Here is a 25,216-nt window from a genome sequence, read left to right as displayed (position 1 = left end):
TTAAAAGTAGTTATCCCCTGTAGTGATTTATAAAACTTAATATGGATTTTTTTTTAAATTCTCATTTTGTGCAGTTTGTGGTTGCAATTTGAACATTTTAGTCGAGATTGGATGTGCTATGAAAATGCGGCGTAAATCTTTGGAGGAGCGATGGAGGTGCGTCGGCCGTTTACCACGTTCGATACAAGTCCCTCCCTAACCTGGTCCCGCCCCGTCTCACCGACCTCCTCAAGCAGCACCGTCCCACCCGCCGCCTCAGATCAGCCGACACTAACCTCCACGCTGCCCTCATCAGGACAAAACATGGAAAATTAGGGGACTGAGCGTTCGCTGATGCGTTCCCCGACCTCTGGTATCAGTTCCACAACCCATCAGGAACTCAGATTTGGCATTATCCCCATGATTTCTAACGTCGTTTTCTACTGTTTATTACTATTATTACAATTGTCCCTCACTATAACGAGGTTCATCTTTTCATGTTTTTTCTACAGAGTATGAACGTGCATTGTGTTCTGCGTCCTGATTGGCTGTTGGACTGTAGACCATTGTCCATCAGTCTCCTCCGTGCCGTGTCTCCTGTCCAGTACAGAATGTGTTCGGACAAATTTACATAAACGTTGGATCGCGGTGTGACTCTGAAGTGCTGTACGTTTGCAATTTGTTTTCTCCCCGACAAAACCCACAATGTCGATGAAACGTTCTGCACCGACAAAGACGCTTACGAAGGTTTGAACTTTGAGAGAGTTTAAACGAGAGAGAAATGTGAGAAAATGTTAACGCCTGTGTGAGAAAAGTGTATAAAGTGTGTGGTGAGGGGTTTTACAGACAAAAACATATAGAATAACTAAAAAATAAAGCTGATACTTCGCGGATTTTGCCTATTGTGGGTTATTTTTAGAACGAGGGACCACTGTACTATTGTTACCTGTAAATGGGTGTTTGTGTACGTAGAGTGTTACCTGTAAATGGGTGGGGGGTGTCCCTGGGCCTCACAGCTGAACACCACCTCTCTCTGGTCCTCTCCGGGCTTCAGGGGGAACACCACACTGCCGGGCTGCTTCGTGAACACCGGCCTCAAAAGAACCGTACTAGCTGATGGACAAAGAAACCACAGAACACATGTATGAGTAAGGATGAAAGTATCCATGGGATTCAGAGAGAGAAAAAAATTCAATTTATTTTTGTAAAGCCCAAAATCACAACAGCAGTCGCCTCTTAGGGCTGAACATGAGGATTGATTTAACCAACAGAAAGTTAGAAAATCAACAATGAAAGAGAAACAGACGAGCAAATTAATCAACAGAAAACAAGGAAATGGAGAAGTGTCCCAGAGCGCCCCCTGTCCTTAGACCCTCCTTCTCGGCAAGGAAAAACTGAAAAAAACCCAGTGGGAAAAAGAGAAACCTCGAGGAGAACCACAGTGAAGTAGAGATTCACTCCCAAGGACGGGCAGCTGCATAAGCGCAAAAGAAAAAAAAAAGTATTTGCTTTGACAGTTAACATTTCAAAAGAAAATATTGTATCTTTTGAATGATGAAATGTCCTCATGATGGTGCCCATAAACAGGAAACTGAAGCTAATACTAGAAATAGTGTGTAATATGGGTTCAAATAATGTAGTAATGCCATGTCCTTTACTCTATCTCCATGTGAGCTTATAAAAAAATAATAAATCTATATATCCATCTATATCTATATCTCTACAAACATGTTCTGTAATTCCTCACATAACGCAGTTCACATATGGCCTCGCTGTTTCGTAAATTTTTTTAGTGCAATTTTTCATGCTTTTTTTTTTTTACATCGTCTGAACGTGCATTGTGTTCTGCGTCCTGATTGGCTGTTGGACTGTAGACCATTGTCCATCAGTCTCCTCCGTGCCGTGTCTCCTGTACAGTACAGAATGTGTTCAGACAAATTTACATAAACGTTGGATCGCAGTGAGACTCTGAAGTGCTGTACGTTTGCAATTTGTTTTCTCCCCGACAAAACCCACAACGTCGATGAAACGTTCTGCACCGACAAAGACGCCTACGAAGGTTTGAACTTTGAGAGAGTTTAAACGAGAGAGAAATGTGAGAAAATGTTAATGCCTATGTGAGAAAAGTGTATAAAGTGTGTGGTGAGGGGTTTTACAGACTTAAAACATATATAACAATTGTAAAAAATAAAGCTGATACTTCGTGGTCTTCACTTATTGCAGGTTATTTTTAGAACGTAACCTCCGTGACAAACGAGGGACCGCTGTAATTCTTATACGGGATGGTAGTATCTCCATCGGTGGAGTATTGTCCACTGATCCGAGAGTTTAGAGGTTCAAATCCCAATTTCAACATAAACATCATTGGTAGAACAGTCAAATATACTGACACATAGGCTGGCGATGCAATTTCAGCTCCCACAGATGAATGTTGCCGTTGTGTCCTTGGGCAAGACACTTAACCCTACACCGACGTATGAAAGTGTGTGCGAATGGGTGAGTGTTTCCTTGATGTAAAGCGCTTTGAAGGTGGAAAAGCGACATACAAAAATTTGACCATAATAGTCGAGCCATTCATTCTTTCTCTCAAATCCTAGACAACTTTCAAATGCGCTTTACGAACTGAACATTCCTTCTAAATTAAATTACATTACCAATCGCAAAACTACGATATTCAGTCCCATCTTGCAACTGCACGTCCTCTACAAAACCTCAAAAAAAGCTCACGGGCCAAAAATGCATGATTTAGTCGCAGAAATGAACCACATGAATCATGATTCTTTGCTTCATGCACAAAATCCGGCTATAGCACTTCAAAAAGTATTGTACTATTTATGCAATACCAAGAGCCACTCCATAACATCATCATAAATATTTCACTGTAGCGGGTTTGAATGCTGTTATGTCCCTCGCTGTGATCTGTACCTGGCCTGCAGCATGTTTCAACACCTGTTAGAAAGGAGTTTTACAGAGGAGGGAGGAAATGATTAGACTGCCTCAGGTGATGCTGTGTAAATCTATGGATCTTTGGCTCGCACAAGAAAGGCCCATGAGCCAGTTTTATACCAGCCATAAAAAGTTCCCTGATCCTCAAGATACTGCATAATAACTCGGTAACCTTCATAAAAGTTTAATGCAAACGTGGGATGTACTGGCCAGTCACAGAGCCCCAACACATTTCATCTAAATTCCAACTCATCTCTGCACCATCCCAGGAGATATCATTCAATAAGGATGACAAAATAAAATGCCACAGCAAATGCTAAGAGTAATATAGTCTTGTTGACAAAGCACTTCTCACAAAAAGCCCATCAAAACGCTGCCCTTTGCGACTCACAAGAAAAACAGGGGCGGTTTACGAAGTTTGGGAAGAAAGTTGCACGGAAACACTGATTTTTTTTTCTACACTTTCAAGGTCTAAGGAGTGGACTGAGGGAGTACAGCGTCAACCACGGCGTTCAGCTTCAGTCGAATGATGCTAATCGAGGCTAGCGGTCATACAGGCGACTTTAGAGCTGAGATCCACGTTTGGAATTTCGACCGCAAGTGTCAGAGCAACCAAAGAGCCAATCTGGAGCGAGGTTGTTGAAGGTAACGCCCCTTCCCGCCCACAACGCTGGTTTTGCGGGGAGTGGACACTTAGCAATGCTGTCAAACTTGTTGCTAACGCTAGCGGGAGTGACCTCAGTGAAAGAAGGAGCTTCATTGGTCTTTTATTGATACTTTAAGAACTGAGCACATTATAGATCGGTGTAGCTCGCCTAGACTTTTATTCTTTTTAGCCATAAAAATCAAGGAAGTATCAGCATGTATTGCATTTTTTCATGGAACTACCTCTATTTTACATATTCATCCGTATTTTTCCTTTGCCGCATCGGATAACTGACTGGGAAAATCTCTGCGGCACCTGCGCTCTGATTGGTCGTCTTCGAGGGACAACGTGAGCAGATTACCGTGATGACAGTAAAATATTTAAAGCGCCTCATGCCTCTGCTTTGAGATGCCGTTTGAATTTACATGAAGCTCATTTGGTTGCGGTGTTAATGGAAAGTCCACAATTGCGCTCAATCGGCAACGAAAGCATCCGTCGCTATAAGGTTATGTTCGTATCTTGGTTTACGGACACAATAGCAAAATAAAAATGCCAGGATGTAGGATGTAGAGCAAGTTAATGAACATTTTAAGACCAAAATGACAAGTCTGAGAGCAGCAGTTAGACTAAAAGGCAATAGTTTTTCAATAGAAAGTGAATTTAAGCCAATGGAGCTGGATACGGTGGCTAGCAGGTTAGCTATATCCACTTATATATATACATCCAAGTAAATGGCCCAGAATAAGCTTTTTGAAATCTACTATGGCTGCAAGATTAATCAAAGTCAAAGTGAAATCACAATTTGAATGCACTCAATTAGAAAACACAAAAGCTATAATTTTTGAAGTACCACAAACATACATAACCCTGTAGTTTAGATCCGCACAAACACGTTCTGATTCTTCGCGATTCTTCTATTAGCCCGTCAGTTTTTATTTCCTTTGTGAACTCTGAACAGAATCCCGTTATTAAAACATAAATTGCAAATCTAATCGCCATCTCAGAGCTTGTCAGAAACATCACAGTCACATATTTTTCAGAATTATTCAGAGCTTGTATATTCTACGATTATCTGCATCGATTTGAACTTTTCTGATTCACGAGGGAAATTACTTAGACACAGTCATTTAGATAAAAATATGATTTATTTAACCGGGAAAGCCCCGCTGTGATTTGGAATCTCATTTTCAAACTCGTCACATGGTAAAGCTCCCCCAGCGCGCTCATCCCAAAACGTAAACGACATCAGCGCCTTTATTCCAGGTTTGCGATGAATATACAGTACTTTTCATATATATAAGCACATGCAGACATAGCGCATAGGTCTGATTTTGTTTGCTTTGGCTGCTTTTACAAGATCGATATATATATATTTTTTTACAATAATTTATTTTTCTTGACTAAAAAATGTGGAAAACCTAAGTAGTTCATTTTAAACTGTTTGCACTTGTCCTCACTTCCCTAATGCATTCTGAGCATTCAAATTATTTATAAGCACTTTTCACAAATTTCAGAGACCAGAGTGGTGAAGTTTTGCAGCCACGGTAAATCTAGCAACAACTAGCATGCTAAGAGCGCACTTCCAGCCCATAAAATGCTTTAGACTTAGGATTTTAAAGTAGTTTGTGGACTTATTTTGACCTATTTTGCTCCTTAAATATATGTAAAAATGCATAAATAAGAGGTGTATATGCAGGGAAACTGTGACAAATCATCGGACCCGATTTGGTTTTAGTACGTTTGATTTTTCCGTGAGCTCAAATACAAAACAAGAGACTCGGCGTAAACCCAGATATGAGTTTGAAGTGACCTCTATCAGAGTCTGTGGCCAGAAGAGTGTCCAATCTGTGTTTTTTTTTTAATCCCTCGCACGTGTCCTCTTTATGTAATCGAACATATGCTTGTTGCTGTTGATAAACCAACTAAACCAACGTGACTCAGGAGCTCAGAGACAAACAGCGAGCCTCATATATGCAGTTATATATGAGAAGAATACGCTGAAAATGGATTTAGTTACAGAATACTGAACACCTGCATTAAAATGTATTCTGATGCATGGACCAGTCAGAGTACTACATTCTGAATATAGTTTTGTCCGGACTATAAGTTGCACTTGCTTTCATGGTTTGTCCGGGGGTGCGACTTATACTCAGATGCAACTTATATGTGAAATTATTCAAATATATAATTTCACATCTTCGTTATTGTTACACTTGACAACTGTGCAAAGGCATATTTGATTAACTGTTAATATCTTACGTTAACATACCAGTTTGTTGTCTATGTGTGATGTTAGCGTGTTGTACTGCTATTCAGCCTGTTCTCTATTTTATTATCATTACTTATTATCAACATTATCAATTGTTGTTGCTATTATGATTATTATGAGTATTATGAATTAGTATTATGAATTATTATTGTTGGTTATTATTATTGGTTATTATTGTCATTATTATTATCATTATTATTATTATTTTTATTATTATTATTGTTATTATTATTACTGTCATTATTATTATTATCTTTATTATTATCATTATAACTTGCCTTTAAAGATAAAATGTCTGTTCTTGGTCTCAGATTTTGTAAAATAAATTTCCCCAAAAATGCGACTTATGTTTTTTTCTTCATTATTATACATTTTTCTTATACTCCCGAGCAACATATAGTCCGGAAAATACTGTACTTAAATACTTTTGCACCAAGTTGCATTATATTATAGTGTAAAAACATGAGAAAAACTTTAAAAAAAAAAAAACTTTATGTTTGTCGTACTGTTTGTCCTACATTTATTTATCAGTGATGAGACAAAGAAAAATCACTTTCTCATTCATCACAAGAGCAGCGTTTTTCTATTTTCTTTACTAAAGCAGTGCAGCTTCAAGTACCACATTGTATTCCTCAGATTTCAGAAAAGTACCTACTGTATATTCTGAATACAGCACCACCAAATGAAAAAAATACTGTTACAAATTACCGTTTTTCCAGTACATGTATTCAGTTACTTCCCAACACTGGTTATAGAGAGTCAGTTATGATAAGCTGAAAAAGATGACATAACAAAAATAATGGTTTTTGCAAATGTCATTGTCAAACATGTGACCTGGAAGCTGCAGTTTACTCATCCAGTGTGTACTATGACACATGTTTCAAAGGCGAATTCTGCTCTAAGGACACAATGATGACAGAGGCCAGACCAGGACATGCCTCAATCTAACGCTGCGCAAATGCAACCACGTAATGCGTAATGCCATTCAAGGACTTTAGTGAGCTCTAAGCATAAGAGTTAAAAGTATATAGTCTAACAAAGTTTACCTGAATGAACATTACAAACATTATCAGTCTCGGATAGAAATACTTTTCACGTGATGTATGGGGTTTAGAGCCGACGCCTTTATTTTTAGCGTAGGATGTCAGACAAAAGGGAGGATTTAACTGAGAAACATGAAGGTGGGAGAAGAAGATGCATTTTACATGATGTCGCACAATCAGAAGTTATAACTGTAATGTAACAAAGCTGAACTGACAAAGGGTGTGATCTCACGTCGCATCGCATCACAAAAAAACACAGCAAACGTAGGACAAAACTGGGACTAAAGACATAACTTTGCATAGAGAAGAGTCACCGGAAATAAACGAGGACTAAACCAGGGTCTAAACCAGGGTCTAAACCAGGACTAGTATAGGACCATGGACTGTAAATCTGTGTAATCCCGGAGTCGTCCAGGTCTGATCCGCAGCAAAACAGTAAATTTAAATCTGCCAACTGGACAAATCGTTGTAGGAGAAGACGTTTCGCTGCTCATTCTTCAATTCATAGACTGTATACATAAATGGACATAGCTAACCCGCTAGTCGCCATGGTCCAAACAGGAAGTGAGCATGGACGCGCTTTCGGTTCCATCGACTCTGGCTCCAATTCACTTTCTATTGAAAAACTCATCGTCACTCTGTGTAACTGGCTCGTCATTTTGGTCTTAAAACGTTCGTGTTAACCCGTTCCTGGTGTTTTTATCCATGAATGTGAATAGACAAATCAGGTGCCTTCTTTCGCCAAGGTCGCTCCTGCTAGCGTTAGCAACAGGTTTGATTGACAGCGTTGCTACCCAACTCCCAAATTAACAAATCAAATCAGCAAACGGGACTTGAGTACACATATCCCACAATACCTAAAAGTGGAGCAGAAGCTAAAAGAAAAAAAAAAGTGCCAATGAAATGTGACAGTGGGTCAAAATCTATATAAGGGGCGTTACTTTCAACAGTCTCGCTCCAGATTGGCTCTTTGGTTGCTATGATACTCGTGGTCGGAATTCCAAATATAGAACTCGGCTTCAAATTCTCACTCCGGATTGCTCTCGATTTGGATTTGGCCTCGATAACTACTAGCCTTGAGGCGGGTTAACGGTGTTTCCCAAGGACACAACGGCAGCATTCATCTTTGGGAACCGGAATCGCACCGTTAACCTGTAGACTAGTGGATCTGACCGCTCTACCAATGATTTTTATGTCAAGGGCCGGATTCGAACCACCAACCTTCGGATCAGTAGACGAACCAACTCCCAACTACCCAGAAATCATCGTACACAGAAGAAGAAAATCACGTCTAATTCAACATAAAACAATCTATAAGAGTCTTTTTACTTACATTTTGAACCAAACTGGCAACATGTACAATTTTTTCCGTGTTTTTTTTTGGGGTTTTTTTTTTGTCTCATTTGAAAAAAACACTAAAACCAACTGAACTGCCGGGCTTCTGTCACCGCTCAAGCTCGGAAAGCCCCATGTAAACTCAAATTGGAGCAATGCATGCGAATGGGTCCTGTAGCACCGAATCCCCCCAGACACAATACAAAAATCAAGGAGAAACTAGAAACGGCAACAGCAGAGACAGCAGCTTGTCCTCTGTGACATGTCGTGCCGGTTAATTACACAGTACAAGAGCCGAGCGCATCCTACAGCCGCTATTATTCCGCAGGTGACTCACGGGGTAGTCGCGCCTTCAGCGAAATAAACATAGCTTTTCGGGGCGATGGCGAGGGAGTTCGTTTGCGATATTTTAGAATGAATTTGCATTAGGAATTGTGATTTCTTGAGGCAGGTATTCATTCCGAGTCTCAGGAGATGCGGAGTAAACAGGTTTATCTTGCTCAAAATAACTTCCAGGGAGGGAGGGATGGGAGGTTTGACGGGGGACCTTGGGCACGGATCGCTCCTCTCCACAAGGATAACGCTCCGAATAAGCGCTCAACTAATTATAATCTTTGTTAGGCGAAGTGTGTCCCTCGAAGCAAGCAAAGAAACATGATTGATTACCGTATATCTCAACAGTTCCATTCACGCACGATACACGGCGATGAGTATAGACTACAGCATAAGCCATGAGACGCGGCGGTGTTTAATTGCTGAATGGGTTTTCGTGTCGTAAACACAGACTCTGATCATTGAGAAATCTCGCACAATGCAACTTGGCAACTCTTCGAAGCCCTTGAGTTTTGAAAATCACCCTTGACGTAATTGTTAAATTACTCAGAACGCCAACAAGACAAGCCGCTACAGGGCTGTGTTTTGAAAGAAGAAACACAATAGTCATATCATTTTAAATATGCCTGGTTGGGATTTGTGAAATGAAATGAAAGGCTATAACACATTTGAATAACTGTTGTTCTTCTTGTGTTAAACTGCGACTTTCAAATGGACTAAGCAGCATGTAAAGGAGAAAAAAAAAGGATATGATCTACACTGAATGGTTGTTTTGTTCTATGACGAGGCAAGGCAAGTGTATTTCTATAGGAACACAAAGTAATTCAAAGTGATTTACAGCAAGATTGTTCCAGCTGCAGAAAACTGAAACGAAAGGACTAAACCAGGACTAAACCAGGACTAAACCAGGACTAAACCAGGACTAAACCAGGACTAAACCAGGACTAAACCAGGACTAAACCAGGACTAAACCAGGACTAAACCAGGAGGTCGGTCCTTGAGATGGTTCATGTGGCTCTAACATGTGGGAGATGTTTCTTTGGTGCTGGTCCATGGAGAGACTTGTTCACACAGAGCTGCTTTAAAGTCTATTCTCTGAGCCACAGGAGCCAGAGACCTGAGCCACAGGACACATGTGTGAAGTACTTCCTGGTTCTAGTCAGGACCCGAGCAGAAGTGTGTTAAGATTCGTTTGGAGAGGTCAGTGAGCAGGACGTTACAGTCATTCAATTCAATTCATTTTATTTTTGTAAAGTCCAAAATCACAGCAGCAGTCGCCTCTTAGGGCCGAACATGAGAATCGATTTAACCAACAGAAAATTAGAGAATCAACAATGAAAGAGAAACAGACAAGTAAATTAATCAACAGAAAACAAGCAAATGGAGAAGTGTCCCAGAGCGCCCCCTGTCCTTAGACCCTCCTTCTCGGCAAGAAAAAATAAAAAATAAACAGTGGGAACAAGAGAAACTTCAAGTAGTCTAACCTACTGGAGACAAACACATGGATAAGTCTCTCTAAGTCTGATTTTGACAGTATACATTTGATTTTGAAGTTTTTCGGTGATAAAAACCTGCAGATGTTGTTCATTTGATGTGTTAAAGTTCACGTCTGAGTCCATTATGCTCTCACGTACAGCTATGATCACACATTAAAGTAGCATATGCACTGTAAAAGCTTCAAACATCTGAAACAATTATGGATTCATACATCACCAGTGGATATATTAAAACAACAAATAGAGTAATACTGATTATTCTGGTTTCTCATGTGCTTGTCTTGATAGAGGAAGCGAAATGGAATTGTAGTTTACTAAATCATGGACATAACTCGCTGTTTCTTTTCTGAGCAGCTGTTCTCTTGGTGTTTACGTATTTAGACATTGACGGTAATAGTTGTATGACCTGTGTCGATAGTAAAATAGGCCAAGCTTAAATGTTTATGTTTGTGTCGGCTGAAGATGTCAAGAAACATTCAAAGGCACATATTATGATATATTCTGATCTACGTTATTATGTTTCTTCATCACAAACATTCCTGGAGTTGCGTTTTGTTTCATTCACACAAACCCTGCACATTTATCTCAAACTGAAAAGATCAAAACGCTCTGTTCCACCTTGTGATGTCATGTGGTAATACAGGAAGTGCTCTGCTGTGTTTTTAAACTCCATAAACCTTCACTTCATTTGAAAGATTTGGAATATTTCAGCTCTGGAATCGCCAATCTCTACTGAACTAAAAAGAAAAAGCAGCTGTGAACTAGAAAACTTTTCCAATCCTATAATTTTTTAATATCCAACTAATCATAAGTATCCCAGGTTTGTTTTGTTTAGTTTTTCAGTTGGTTTACCTTTAATTTAATCACCACACACCTCTAGTAACATCTAGATCTAGTAACAGGTGTGTAGTGTTTAAATTAAAGGTAAACTAACTGAAAGACTAAACAAATCAAATCAAACTCCAGGATGGTTACTTTAAAGATATTTTATTTGGTTATATTTGGTCAATTCAGTTTAACACAACCATCTACTCTTACCTGACTCTCCACATGGTCCAGACAAAGAGGGGGCGTGGTCTATGTCGGCCATTTTAAAGCCTTGGGTGTGGTCGTGGGCCGAACCATGTGAAGGGGAGAACTGTTTTTTTGTTGTTGTTTTTTCAATGTCTTTGTGTATTTGTTTTAATATTTAAGTGTTTCTAGTTTTATTTTTACCACTTTTTGAGTAAAAGGTTTTCGGATTCAGGCCCTCATAAGTCCACAGTGTACGATGAGATCCTGCTAAAGTTGCACCTACCGCACCTGAGAAGTAAATGGTGTTTACCTGGGGGAGGAGCGTCTGGTTTGAGAGGGTTTATAAGCAGGACAAGTCAGTTTTTCAGGGAGGTTCTGTGTAGTTGTGTACATATGTTGTTGTTTTTTTTGCTTAGTTTCTTAAAATCTGTTGCTTTTGTTTTAATTAAGCACAGTTACTTTTTGCACATATGTATTCTTTTTTCCACAGTGGACCATGTTGCCCTGAGTCTACCTCCAACTTCAACCACATCAGACCAGCTTCCCTAGCGTGAATGAATCAAAACACAACTCCAGGTATGTTTTTTGAGAAGATAACAGCTTTATAACACGGCTTAAACCTCGCAAGAATCCATTTTGTGTAATACCGTACCTTTAAAAGCGCATTTTGGAAAGAATGTTATGATGTTGATGTTATATTTTGAGCAGAAACTACTTGTGTTACCAGCCAGGACCATATCCAAATCTCCCTATGCATATAAAGGATACAGCGCACTTAATATGTTGGACCTCACACTCGCTGCTGTTTAATCTACAACCGCTGCATGCGCAATGAAAAACCCAACACCCACCAACCCCATGTTAACAGTACAACATTTTTTCGCATAAACCACAACGTAATGCGGTGTTAATCAATCCCAAGGGGCGCTACAATCTCACGTGGGCTAATAATAAATGGATTTTCGGAATAATCGTCATGGAGATCTCTTTGGCAGAGCTATGGCAACGGTGGAGGTTATGATGGTTAAGTGTCAGAATAATGAGTGGGGGAATGAGATCTGGGGGCTCGGTTCAAACTGATGCAAAAGTCACGAAACAAGCCGTGCACGGGGAGGCGATGTACGCGGCGGTAAGCAAAAGTGAATTATTCCTAACTTTGCTCTATGGTAATCAAACATAGAAATGTGCAGAGGAACAACAGCGCGGTTCAGCCATGATTCTGCGAGTGTTCACACCATTTTTCTTCAGTTTGGTGTCAAGAAAGAAATTTGGAGACTCGGGTGAAACTTTGATGGCAAATGCGGAAATATGGCTTGTCAAAATGAGAGCGAGCGAAACTTTTATCAAAACTTTGTGAAGGTCTGAGTTGAAATGTGCATTTCTGTTGGAAGGGTGACCAACTGATTGTCTCCAGGTTGTGGATAGACTGTGTATGTATAACTGGATGTAGCTAACCTGCTAGCCACTGCGTTTCAAATAGAAAAAGTGAGCATGGACGCACTTCCGGCTCCATCAGCTCTAATTCACTTCACACTGAAATTGTCATCTCTCTTTATAACTGCTGCAGAGAGCCTCGTCATTTTGGTCTTAAAATGTTTATATTAACCCACTCTACGTGATCCTGGTGTTTTTTATATTTACTATTGTGTCCGTGAATCAAGATATGAACATTAATAACAGACAAATCAGGCGAATTCTTTTCCCGAAGGTCACTCCCACTAGTGTTAGCAACAGGTTTGATGCGGTCGGGAAGGAGCGTTAACCGTCAACAGCCTCACTCCGGATTGGCTCTTTAGTTGCTATGATACTCTCAGTCGGAAATCCCAATATGGAACTCGGCTCCAAATTCACTGCTATAACTGCTTTAGCCTCGATGAGCTTCATTTGACTGGAGCTGAACGTTGTGGGTGACGTCACGCTCAAAAATCAACTTCGTGAGGTAGCATCACAGTTCAGATCTGTGGAGGGGTGACCCGGTTCACAGTAATGCAGGATTTCTAAGGTATTTAAAGATTTTGATTGTAAATTTCATAAACTTGATTTTTGTGTCCCCGTAAATCTCTATTTTACTGAGAACATACCTATAAATCACTTTTTAGGAGTTAACTTGATGAATAACCACCCTTTCTTCATTTATTTTTTATTTATTTATATTTATGTGTTCATATTTATATATATATTTTATTTATATATATTTTTTATTTATATATTGTTATGCTTTATTTATTCATATTTATTTATATATATTTATTTACATTTATGTGTTTATATTTTGTATTCATATATTTTTATTTTTATTCATTTTTCTTTATTTATATGTTTTTATATGCTTTATTTATTTTTCTTTATTTATTTAATTTTATTATTATTATTGTTTTTGTTTTTTTTTTATATGAATGCAATTCAACAAGCAATTTTCTCAACATCTGATTCCTTGTGGTGTCCAGGCGCTGGGTAAAGTGAATATTTGCAGAATGGGGCCCCACTTTGAGTCTCCATTTGAGATTCTGAAAAGATGACAGCGGACCAGGACACATCCATCTGCCGACAGGTCCAGCCGTGACAGAAAAATGAAAGCAGCAGTGATGAAAAAATGCTACGATTTGGCCCGGGCTGACTTGTGAGGGCAAGATGGAGGTCATTATAAAAGGGTCTTTAAAGAAAACGCATACACCCCTCGTATTTGTCACCCGCTGCCAGATGGGAACAGGTGCAAGCGCTTCACAGACAACACGAGACTCAGCATCGGAGCTGGAGAGCGGGGCAAGGGGAGCTGTTTGGGGGTCTGAAATAAAAACTAATCTTAAATTCAATACTCGCTGACAGCAAATGAATTCCTCCAGCTTACCTCAGCATGAATAAACGGGCGCAGGGGGAGCGGGCTGTGGGGGGGGCATCGGCCGTTTGTGGGGTCCCAAATCCATTCGTTTCAGCTCAGGGTTTTATGCATCGAATAAAAAAAAGCCAATCTTGCTTTTTAAAGTGTCTCCCCCTCTGTCCCGGCTGATAAGGTGCACCTTTAAGGGCTTCCATTCAGGGCGGGCAAACGGGAACTAGAGGAGGGGGCAGGGCGCGGGGTGAGGTGGAGCGTTGATTACATCTCGGTAACACGCAATATGTACAATGTTTATTATCTTTACCTCCGTATAGTTCTTGTTCAGGGTCGTGGGGATGGGGGCTGCACTAAATGTTGCACTAAATGTTTTAGATACGCAGCAGCTGACTCAAAAACACAAGATGGCTGACTAATTCCACGCTTAATTATTAAAGCAATAACAGATGTCTAAGCTGCTGATCATAAGATGTGATGTTTGGAATTATATTATGTTTTTGGACAACCTTGGCTTACATAATGTGCAGTAGAGGAAGGAAATAGTCAGTTTTGTTGCTGGATACAGAGCAAAAAAGTAAAAATATCCTGTAAAAGTATTAAAGTACCCGTTTAGAACTGTACCTAAGGAGTAAAAAGTAAAAGTATTTCGTGTAGACTTTCATTGTAGTGATTGTAATACAGATTTGTGCAGATTTTGTTCAAAAGAAACAACTGAGCTGTTTTTATTTGTGTATTTTTGTTCATGTTTTTAATTTGATAAAAAAAATAAACCGTCAGCCTTCATTTTCATTTTTTTTTTTTTTTATTATTTTTTTTTTTATTTGAGCACATGTATCAAGAACGGTTAATGCACATTTCACTTTTTTTTTTAAATATCCTTTTCAGCAGGTCTCAGTCAATCATAAGAAATACTTTTACTTTTCAGCCCAGTTCAAAAATGTAGTGGAGTAGAATATACAGTACGCTACACAAATACAGTGAAGTTGAGCGTATACAGTTGTCCCTTCACCTTTCGAGTTTTTTTTTATTTATTTTTTTTTTTTATTTTGCATGCTTTTTTACAGCGTATGTGTTCTGCGTCCTGATTGGCTGTTGGACTGTAGACCATTGTCCATCAGTCTCCTCCGTGCCGTGTCTCCTGTCCAGTACAGAATGTGTTCAGACAAATTTACATAAACGTTGGATCGCAGTGTGACTCTGAAGTGCTGTACGTTTGCAATTTGTTTTCTCCCCGACAAAACCCACAACACCAGGACGAAGAGGCACAGTCAGAGGAACTGTGAAATACACGTGAGCCACTAGTAATAATGTGTCCAAAGTTGTTCTTTAAAATTAAGTTTGTTTGTTACAGTATTTCTAAAAGCTATCATTTTTCTTTACAGTATAGGAAAACATTTATATTTTTATTTCTCAAACAAATGATTGAGCCGGAAAACAGGTTTTGATCTTTGGTTTCATTCTATATAATACTGTACTTTTTTTATTTATTTATTTTTTTTAATCTATGTAGGTTTGAACTTTGAGTGTTTAAATAAGAGAGAAATATGAGAAAATGTTAATGCCTGTGTGAGAAAAGTGTATAAAATGTGTGGTGAGGGGTTTTACAGCAAAAAACATATAGAATTGTGAGCTGATACTAACCCTAACCCCCATGATAAACGAGGGACCACTGTACTATTTACTATAAGTTAACTCTGCAACTACTTCAGGTTATTGCAAAGTACAACTAAAAGTATACTACTGTGCAAAGGTACTTCAGACATCCAAAAACATAAACAGTACTTTTCACCTGCTGTTAACAAAATCTATTGAAAATGTTATTTGCAGTTTTCCCGTACATAATATATCACACATTTGTTTGAGCAGATGGTAAAAATGATGTAACTCTCTATAAATGTATAACTTGTGTTTTTAGTAAGTGTATAAAGTGTGTGGTGAGGGGTTTTACAGCTTTAAAACGTATATAATTGTAAAAAATAAAGCTGATACTTCACAGATTTCACCTATTGTGGGTTATTTTTAGAACGTAACCCCTGCGTACACCTAAAATTTGTACAGTACTTTACTACTTTTACCTGGTTACGTTCCACTGATACTGAGCGTTGCAGTATTTAATAAACACATATTTAAGTGGATTAGACCTGACTGTACTGTTCTCAAACTGCAGTATATGAAACATTATTGTGGATCCAAATTGGCTGGAGAATCAACTCTTTGTTCTAGTTGGCGGAGGACGTCTAAACGCAACGTACAAAAACAAGAAAATACATGAAAACAAGCTATAGCTCAATTTCATATCCTCCTAAACAAACTTACCTCGCTCATTTATGTATTTTGGAGCACTTTTTGGTGATATTTTGCGAACATTTATGTGTTTTACTGGCAAGGTAAAGCGTGTACAGGAAAAGCTTGAGAAGAGGCGTACTGTTTTTTTATCACGAGTACACTTGAGTACTATACGCCGCTACTTCATATTCACCTTTCTACTAGCGCTAAACACTAAAACACCGAACATCAACAATCATATGACCTGCGTTTTCCATCTACGCACTTCAAATCCCATAAACTGCCCTGTTCCGGTTGTATTGTCATTGAGGCCTAACAGTAAAAACATTAGCGTCACCTCTCCCTGATAAACGACACTGTACTCAAGCGTCGGGTTAATTGGTCATATTCCCATCGACGAATCGCGGGGACGGCGGCCGACATCTGAAACTAATATCCAGCCTCGTCACGCCGGTTTGCAGTTAATCAAAGCAGTTACATGGGAAATTCAATAACCCCACTTGTAGCGAGCGGATCGGGTGGCACGTAGCGAGCGGATCGGGTGGCACGCGCTCTGGGATACACACAATTGATTAAATCTGGCCCTATATGTGGAAATGGTAAATTAAAGCCATTTTTTGTTCCTCGTATGTCTACATTTAATGCTCAGAATGCATCATTTTTCACTGGATTGTACAATAATACCCCAGCCTTTGCCCTTTCCAGTCTGGTTAGCGGGTTATTTCTTACATAAACCAGCCGCTACGGTACTCGCTAATAGAAACATTCATCATGCTACAACTGCGTATTTGTGGTAACTTACAGATACTCATGAACACAGGTGGAGGAGAAGAGAGGAGTGAAAATGGCCAACAGATGTTAGTTAAGGAAGGAATAATGAACAAATAAAATAAGCTGTTAAGCAGAAGTGCCCAAACATTTTTTTATCGAGGGCCACAAACCGGTGATCAATGCAGAACGGCGCTTTATACACAGCTTTGACAGAGCCGCTGTGTATTAATAATGCTTGAAACGCATACATTTTAGGTCTGTATCACAGTCCAATGAGATGTTTGAGGAATAGTTTAATTTGCTCTTAAAAGTACTGCTTATGATCAGTTGGGCCGGCCAGTAAAAATTGATCTGAGGGCCGCATTTAGCCCCCGGGCCATAGGTTGGACACCTCTGTTAAGTGTTTTTTGTTTCTACGTCATGAGACTAAAGCAGGAGCTAAACATGGACTAAACCAGGACTAGAACACGACTAAACCGAGTCTATATCGGGATTAAACTGGCCGCAAACGCAATCAAACCACGGAAAGTGAAAGTAAACTGAGTAAAAGCTGCTACTACATCAACTAAATGTTTTAATACTGTGACTGCTATTGGTAAATGGTGTGAGGTCACATTTTTATACAGCGCTTTTCCATCTTCAAGACACTCAAGGTGGTTTATATCAAGGCACCGCTCACCGATTCACTCAAACATTCAAACAGTGAGGTGGGTTAAGTGTCTTGCCCAAGGACACAACGACAGTATTCATCTGTGGGAGCTGGAATCGTACCGCCAAACTTGTGCGTCATTGGATCTGATCGCTCAACCCATGATGTTTATGTCAAGAGCAAGATTTGAGCTGACAACTTACTACTACTTCTATGCTATTATCTGTGTGTATATATGTACTTTTGTATGTTAATACTTGTGTACATGTTTATTAAGTCGACCTTGAGTTTCTAGTAAGATGCTTCATAAATACAACGTAAACTGTCTTACTACTACATTCCATCAGTCCTTGTTAACACGACACAAGTGAAATCCATGTAGGACACGTGTCAAACTCGAGGCCCGTGGGTCAAATTCAGCCCGCCACATCATTTTATGTGGCCCGCGACAAAGTAAATTAAAAGGTATGACTGTCTTTAACTGTATCTCCTAATAAACTGACATTTTAACAGCCATTTTTTCATGTCTATGGAAATCTGTATGAAATATTTGTAACTTGAATAAGTAATAAATATAGAAACAAATAGATTAAATTATTTATAATTTATTTTAAATTATTATAATGTATCTTACAGTTACATCTGGCCCTTTGAGAGCAACCATTTTGTTGATGTGGCCTCGGTGAAAATGAGTTTGACACTCCTGATGTAGGACTTTTCTCATTTAAAAAAACATTGTCTTACAAAACAATTACACAATATAAACGCTGATAAAACTGTACACATATGTTACGCCGCTTATCAAGTTTTCCAGATAAATCATCCATAATCCTTTGTAAATTAATCTTTCCAGACGTCAGAAACATAAGCTATCCTAATTACTTGTCAATCACCTAAGATCATATTCAGTGTTTACAGTGCCCTCTAATTAAAGTACAATATATCTGTCTAATTAGCGTAATACCAATTAAAACACATAGTATATTTTGACACATCCACTGAGCGTAATTACCGTCACATCTTCTGCGCTAATGTATATTTTAAAACGGCATCTGCAAGACTCTGTGGGACTATTTGAAAAGGCGGTTTAATGCAGCTAAATGCTATTCTTTACATATGGCAGCGCCTCATTAGCATGTGTTTTGTTTACATGTAGGACGCAGTAATTATATTATACATCTATATTGACTCCACGGCTTTGTATGCAGACGTATTAAATGAGTTGTTAGAGGAATTTGGGTTGAAACCAGGATTAGTGCTGGATGGATGGATCCAAAGGGAGGGTAAACTTTTGTTGCTGTGAACTGGGGTAAATGGTATTAAAATATAAATACGAAATATTAAAAAAATCAAAAGAGCAGTATACAAATAATACAGGAGAGATTAAAAAATAAATAAATACATAAATAAAAAATAATAATAAAAAAATCTTAAAGCGTATCTTAAAAAAAATTAAATACATAAATAAAAAAATAAAAATAAATACATAAAAAATAATTAAATAAATTAATTAAATAAAAAAACTGTAAATACCATGGAGAAAAAAAAAAAGAAAAAAAAAACATTAAAAGCCATTCTACATTTCCTAGGATCCAGAACACACACTTCGTCAATACTTTTCGAAAATATGAGTCTGATGAATGTCTTTTTCAAATGGGCGTGATTGACAGGTGGATTAGCCAATCAGGGACGCACATAACCAAGGGAAAAATAATATCACAGGGGGCTGAAAAAACAAGGCGGATTTCTGCAGAAACCAATAAGCGAAGCCTAAACTCTGTTAATCTGAGGTGACACAAAGTTGATTTTATTTGTAAATCAGAGGTGACCAATGAGCTCCTTCGTTTCTCATGTGTCACTGAAAAAAATGGATCTGATGGGACGATTACGGTGGACATAAGACCAGACTGAAGAATATGGAATATGGACCAGTGGATTCACTCTGCCACTACATCTAACAGATCAGTGTGTGGAGGCAAAACAACTTTCTCCAGCTAAACTCAGACAAGACTGAAGTCATCATCTTTGCTCCACAGAAACATAAAGTGTCACCTCCAGTCTCTCGCTCTAAAACCTTCAAACAGGCTACAAATCTAGGGGTAATATGGACTCAGACTTGAACTTTAACAGCCACATCAAATCAACAACATCTGCAGCTTTTTACCATCTATAAAATATTGCAAAAATCAAAGGTAAACTGTCAAAACCAGACTTAGAGAGACTTATCCATGTGTTTGTCTCCAGTAGGTTAGACGACTGTAACGTCCTGCTCACTGGCCTCTCCAAACGAGCCTTAAGACAGAACAGAACATCCAGAACACTGCTGCTTGGGTCCTGAGTAGAACCAGGAAGTACTTCACACATGCGTACCACCTCACACTCTGAGGACTTCAGGGAGACTTCAGAGACTTCAGTTTTATGCACCTAAAACCTGAAATAATCTTCCTGAAGATGTGAGACAGAAATCTCCTTTAAGGATGTTTAAATCCAGGCTCAAAACAGTTCTGTTGAGCTGTGCATATGACTCTGCACTTTTCTCCTTTTAACGTTAATCTTATGATGATTATTCGTGATTATTTATGTTTCGATTTGTTGTATTGTGACTTTAATGTCTTTTTTATTCTGGAAAGCACTTTGAATTAAGTACGATTTGTGCTATACAAATAAACTTGCCTTGCCTGATATCAATCTGTACAAAAATACAGAGAGTTACACAGAGTTGTTGTGGTAGGGAGTTCCAGAGGGTGGGGCAGCTATGAAGAAGGTTTTAAGGTTCTGTCTCCCCACGTTGGTCCTGCAGGGGAGGGACAGGTGCAGACACGAGCAGGGGAGAGACAGGAGCAGGACAGGTGCAGAGGAGGGACAGGAGACTGGTGTCGGAGGAGCGGAGGGAGCGGGATGAAGTGTGGGGTTGCAGCAGGTCTGAGAGGGAGAAGGGGGTCTGCTTGTGGAGGGCTTTGAAGGTGATGAAGAGGACTTTGAAGTGAATGCGCTGAGGGATGAGGAGCCAGTGAAGGTTCTGAAGGACAGGGGTGATGTGTTTGCAGAACTGTGTGTGTGTGTGTGTGTGAGGAGGCAGCAGAGGCGGAGTTTTTTGGATATATTGTAAGTTCTTGAGTGTTTTGGAGGGTGTGTTGTAAAGAATGCTACTGCAGTAATCTAATCTGGAGGTGATGAAAGCGTGGATCAGGGTTTCAGCAGCAGAGAAAAATAGGGATGAACGGAGCCGGGTAATGTTTTTGAGATAAGGTAAGTTCGTTTTTTTGTTTTTTGTTTTTTTTTTACTGTTACTGCTACTACACAATAAAGCAACACTGTGGAACTTCTGGGCAGCACGTCAACCTTTTAACTTCGCGCAAATAGAAAGTTCAAGCCATACTTCTGAACATTCTCCATGGAGGTGTTCAAATAAGTCCAAATAAGAGTGAGGTTTGTGGAGATGCGAGCCCACACACAATGTTACGGCGCTTGGCCTCGAGCTCTTCCTACAGTCGTGTGTGTGTGTGTGTGTGTGTGTGTGTGTCGTCCCTGCAGCTGTTCTCTCTCCATATGGAAACTTTGAGGCCATGGACCTCTCCTGCCATTGTTGTGCTCCTCAATCTGGCATCTGATTGACTTCTGGGACCTGTGTGTGATTGGAGTGACATCCCAGAGCGTGGCCAATCCTGTCTATCCACCTGCGACAGCCACACCTTAACCCTGGAGAACCCAAGAACCCTTTTGTTTTTTGGAAAATTCTGAACAATGCATTAAATTACTGCTATAATTTCACTGAACGTTGAAATATCCACTTTTTCAAACCCTTTACCCTTTAACCCTTTACTCCTTAATTTAGGATCAGGGCCAAATTTGTCGCTAATTTATCCAAAACGAATACAAAACGTACTTCTAGACATTCTGCAAGCTATTACGAAAAAGATTAACAAAAAAAATACAATTTTACCAACCGCTGATTTGCTGAGAAGACGATTTTGTTTGGGTAGTTGTGGTCAGCCATCTTGTCACTATCACTCTGGCTCATTTTAGTTCAATTTTCATCCACTATGTGTCTCTATGCAGGGGTCAGAAGTGGCACTCTGGGCTTAGTTAAATTTGATATATTTTAATTTGTTTGTTCATTTTAAGCAGCAGCAATTCTCCAGGGTTAAAAGGACCCACCCCCTGCCACTCCTCACTACTGTATTTCTGACTGAATCGCCTGCCACTTGTGACTTGTGATACTGTTGAACTTAGTCTTGTAAAATCGTGTAACCTATAGTACTTTGAGTTAGTTTTGAGACTGTTTTGTTTTGATCTATTGTGTTTTACCTCGGACCAGTTTTGAACTCGCTGAGCCTTCTTTTATAGCAAAAGACGAAGTTTAAATCTGTCAACTGGACAAATCGTTGTAATCGTCGCTGCTCGTCCAAGCCGCTTCTTCAGTTCTGGTCAGATCACTGGTGGACACTGTCTTATATCTGTCTGAAGGGAGGAGCTAACTACACCGAATCTGTAAAAAGCCACTAACCAAAGACACGAACCACTCCTTTGAACATAGTGAGGTTCAGATCTTCGCCAGAGAAAAGAAATTATTTGAGAGGGGAGTTAAAGAAGCTATTTTTGTTAGGAAAGACAATCCTTCCTTAAACAGGAATGGGGGCCTGAGACACAATCTCTACCCCATCTATAACTCCATCCTCAGACCCAAAGCAAACAAAGGAAACAAAGAGAACAATATAGTGTCCATTAAGGCTGAAACTGTAAACAATAGCTGTGTTTACGGTTTCAGTGTAGTTAGTTAGCCCCTCCCTTCAGACAGATATAAGGCAGTGTCCAGCAGTAATCTGACCAGAACTGAAAAAGCGGCTTCAGTCTTCCAACGATTTGTCCAGTTGACAGATTTAAACTTAGTCTTTTGCTATGGATCAGACCTGGACAACTCGGATTACACAGGAGCCTTCTTTTGTTATTTTTTTTTGCTGTGTAACGCTAAATTTACGGCTATTGTGACACTTTCATTTACCTCATTATTAAAACAGCCGCTTATTATTTACCTTTTTACATCTGTGTTACTTCCTTTCTACCCAAGGAACGGTTTGTAACAACAGTAAGACGCATGTTTCTGTGCAATAAAAACATTCAAATTCAAAGATTACATACTGAGACTTTAACTTCCAAACAATTTTCCTAACCAAAACCTTTATCTAAACCCTAAATTACAACCTTGTTCCTAAACTTCATTAGTTCACTTGGGAATACTGCTCATCTTCACACAAACCACGACTTCAGAGATGAAATGAAATCCGTGCTTAAGCATTCCTAAAAGGCTTTGGCATGTTCTGATGAATCGATGGAGACGCTCAATATTAGTAACTCCAGTGGTCTTTGGGAGGCTCGCGGGGGAGATGCACCACAGAGGGAAAAGTATCGGGTAGTAATTTTGGAGCTAGAAGCAAAACGTCTGTTGAACTAGAAAAAAAAAACGTGGAAAAGTTTAAATGAAAACGTGCGCTGGTGGTGATGGCGAAGTGACAGGTCTGTGCGGACGAGTGGGACATGATGTTCTGAACTCGCACTTCGGGGTCTACCAGCGGCACGCTCGGATTACGCTGGAATATATCACACACGTTTGCCAATTTCACTTATTCAGTTTGCGCCTTCGACCTGGTTTTTGGAGCTACTAGAGCAGACATTCACCCGATTTATGAATTTAGACGTGGTATAAACTGCCCTGCGTGTTTGAGTCCTGGTTCAGAGCTGGTTCAACTGTGGATTCAACCGTTTTTTGACCTGGTTTAGTGATTTATGTGACGTTTTAGTAGAGTTTAGTAAGGGTTGATCACTATTTAGACCCACTTTTTCCTCTTTTACAAAAGACACTATGCTATTTCACTTATATTTTACATTTTGCTCATTTTAAATAGCAAAGACTTGAGCAGAATTGAGTTCGTTGACCAATTCAAAACTGATTTCTGCCAGTCCTTTAATGGAAGGTCACCGCCTACGGATAGCTGAGGTCCACAATAGCCGGCAGATTATGTAATTAAGTACATAAATACCCACTAATTTCAGAGGAATGGACTTTTGAATATGGATTAGTCAAACATGCAGGAATCCCTAATACAACTTCACTAAAACATGGTTCAAAAGTCAATTTTTTTGCGCAATATGTCTCCGTTTTAGTGACACTTGACACATTTTGAAGTTCGATATATCACTAAAGTACATATAGACCTTAAAAGATAGTATTGAAACTAATTTATGCCACTGATACAAAAGCCAAGAGCAGATTTAAACCTTCTAAATCTATAATATTGTTCAAAAATTATGAGCTGCAATAAATAAACAGCAGAATGAAACACTGTAGTCATTAGTTTGCAGCTGTAACGAGTCATAAAAGTTATTAAATCAACTTTTTATGGCTTAAGTTTTATCGTATAGCCGAAAAATAACAACAAATGTAGACACCATACATACTGACCCCCAAAATATTGTTCCTGCTTTCATATATTCAGTGGCGGAAGGCAACGAAGTACAAGTAGTAAAGTACTGTACTGTAAAATTCTACTTCAGTACATTTTAACGTGGATATTTTGGACTTTTACTTCACTACATTTGAGAGCAGTATCAGTACTTTCTAATCCACTGTGTTTTTGAACAGGACAGAAAAGTAAGAAGTACTTTTCTTGTGATTTTTTTTTCTTTTTTTTACCATGTTCGTGGTTGTTGCAGCCTCAGACCTCCATCTCCTCCAACAGCCGTATATGTCAAGTCCCTGCAGCTGATCGTTTTTTCTGTGTGCAAGCGTCAAACCGACAGACCTCTCCTGTGATTGGTACATTGTTGTCAACCTGGCACCTGATTGGCTACTGAGTCTGACATTGTCATTGGTGCGACGCCGTAGAGCCTGGCCTCTCCTGCGTCTTCACCTGCAGCTGCGGCACTTTTAAAAGGTCTCGCTCCCTGCTGCTCCTGTCCACTGAACTGCATCCCACTTTTTCTCTGTGTCTCTCGTGTATTTTTTATGCCTTTTTGTAAATTGAGACACTTGTCGTCCTTTGACTTGTTCTTCGACTGGTTTGTTTTGTGTTTTTGCAATTTCTGCTGTATTACTTTAAATTGTAAATTCAAACTATTCTGTAAAGATGCTCTTTTTGTTAGTTTTTACTTTAACATTCCTTTTTAAAGAAATTATAACTTTAGTTTTACAATTTTCCATCATCGTTTGTTACTTCCCTTGTCCCTTATAATTTATTATAATTTATATCTTGTTGATCGAGTACCTTAGTTTTTATTTCAGATGAAGCAAATTTGAAGGAAAAATATAGAGATGCAACCAGGAAAATGTGTAATAGGAGCAGATTTGTTTTTTATTTTATTTATTTGAAGGACAGTTGAGTTTAAAAAGAAAACAAAGAAAAAATCACGCTAAGTTCGTGTTCAAACTTCAGCTTTGAGCAAAAACAAATAAATACACAGAAATTATAAGAAAAAAAATAAGAAATTGAATTGTATTGCTGCTGTCAACCACAATATATGACTTTTTTAATAAATATCACTACATTTACACTTTAACAGATGAACAGTGCTCCTGTGAAATACTTTTACTTTTTACTCTTTAAGTACATTCTTAAACA

General features: G+C 39.0%; 1 protein-coding gene across 1 annotated transcript in view; it reads right to left on the bottom strand.

The window, feature by feature from the left end:
- The window catches only part of cntn3a.1 (contactin 3a, tandem duplicate 1), a 224,685-nt gene that overhangs the window by 163,182 nt on the left and 36,287 nt on the right, over window positions 1-25,216 (bottom strand). Inside the window, exon 3 of the mRNA XM_055223169.1 lies at window positions 960-1,092. Coding sequence (XP_055079144.1) covers window positions 960-1,092 — 133 coding nt within the window. The remainder of the gene's footprint in view (window positions 1-959; window positions 1,093-25,216) is intronic.

The sequence above is a fragment of the Periophthalmus magnuspinnatus genome, chromosome 7 (genome assembly GCF_009829125.3).
Source record: "Periophthalmus magnuspinnatus isolate fPerMag1 chromosome 7, fPerMag1.2.pri, whole genome shotgun sequence".
In the NCBI taxonomy this organism is placed as follows: Eukaryota; Metazoa; Chordata; class Actinopteri; order Gobiiformes; family Gobiidae; genus Periophthalmus; species Periophthalmus magnuspinnatus.
The sequence above is the reverse complement of the archived record's forward strand: the minus strand, read 5'-3'. Positions and strand labels throughout refer to the sequence as shown.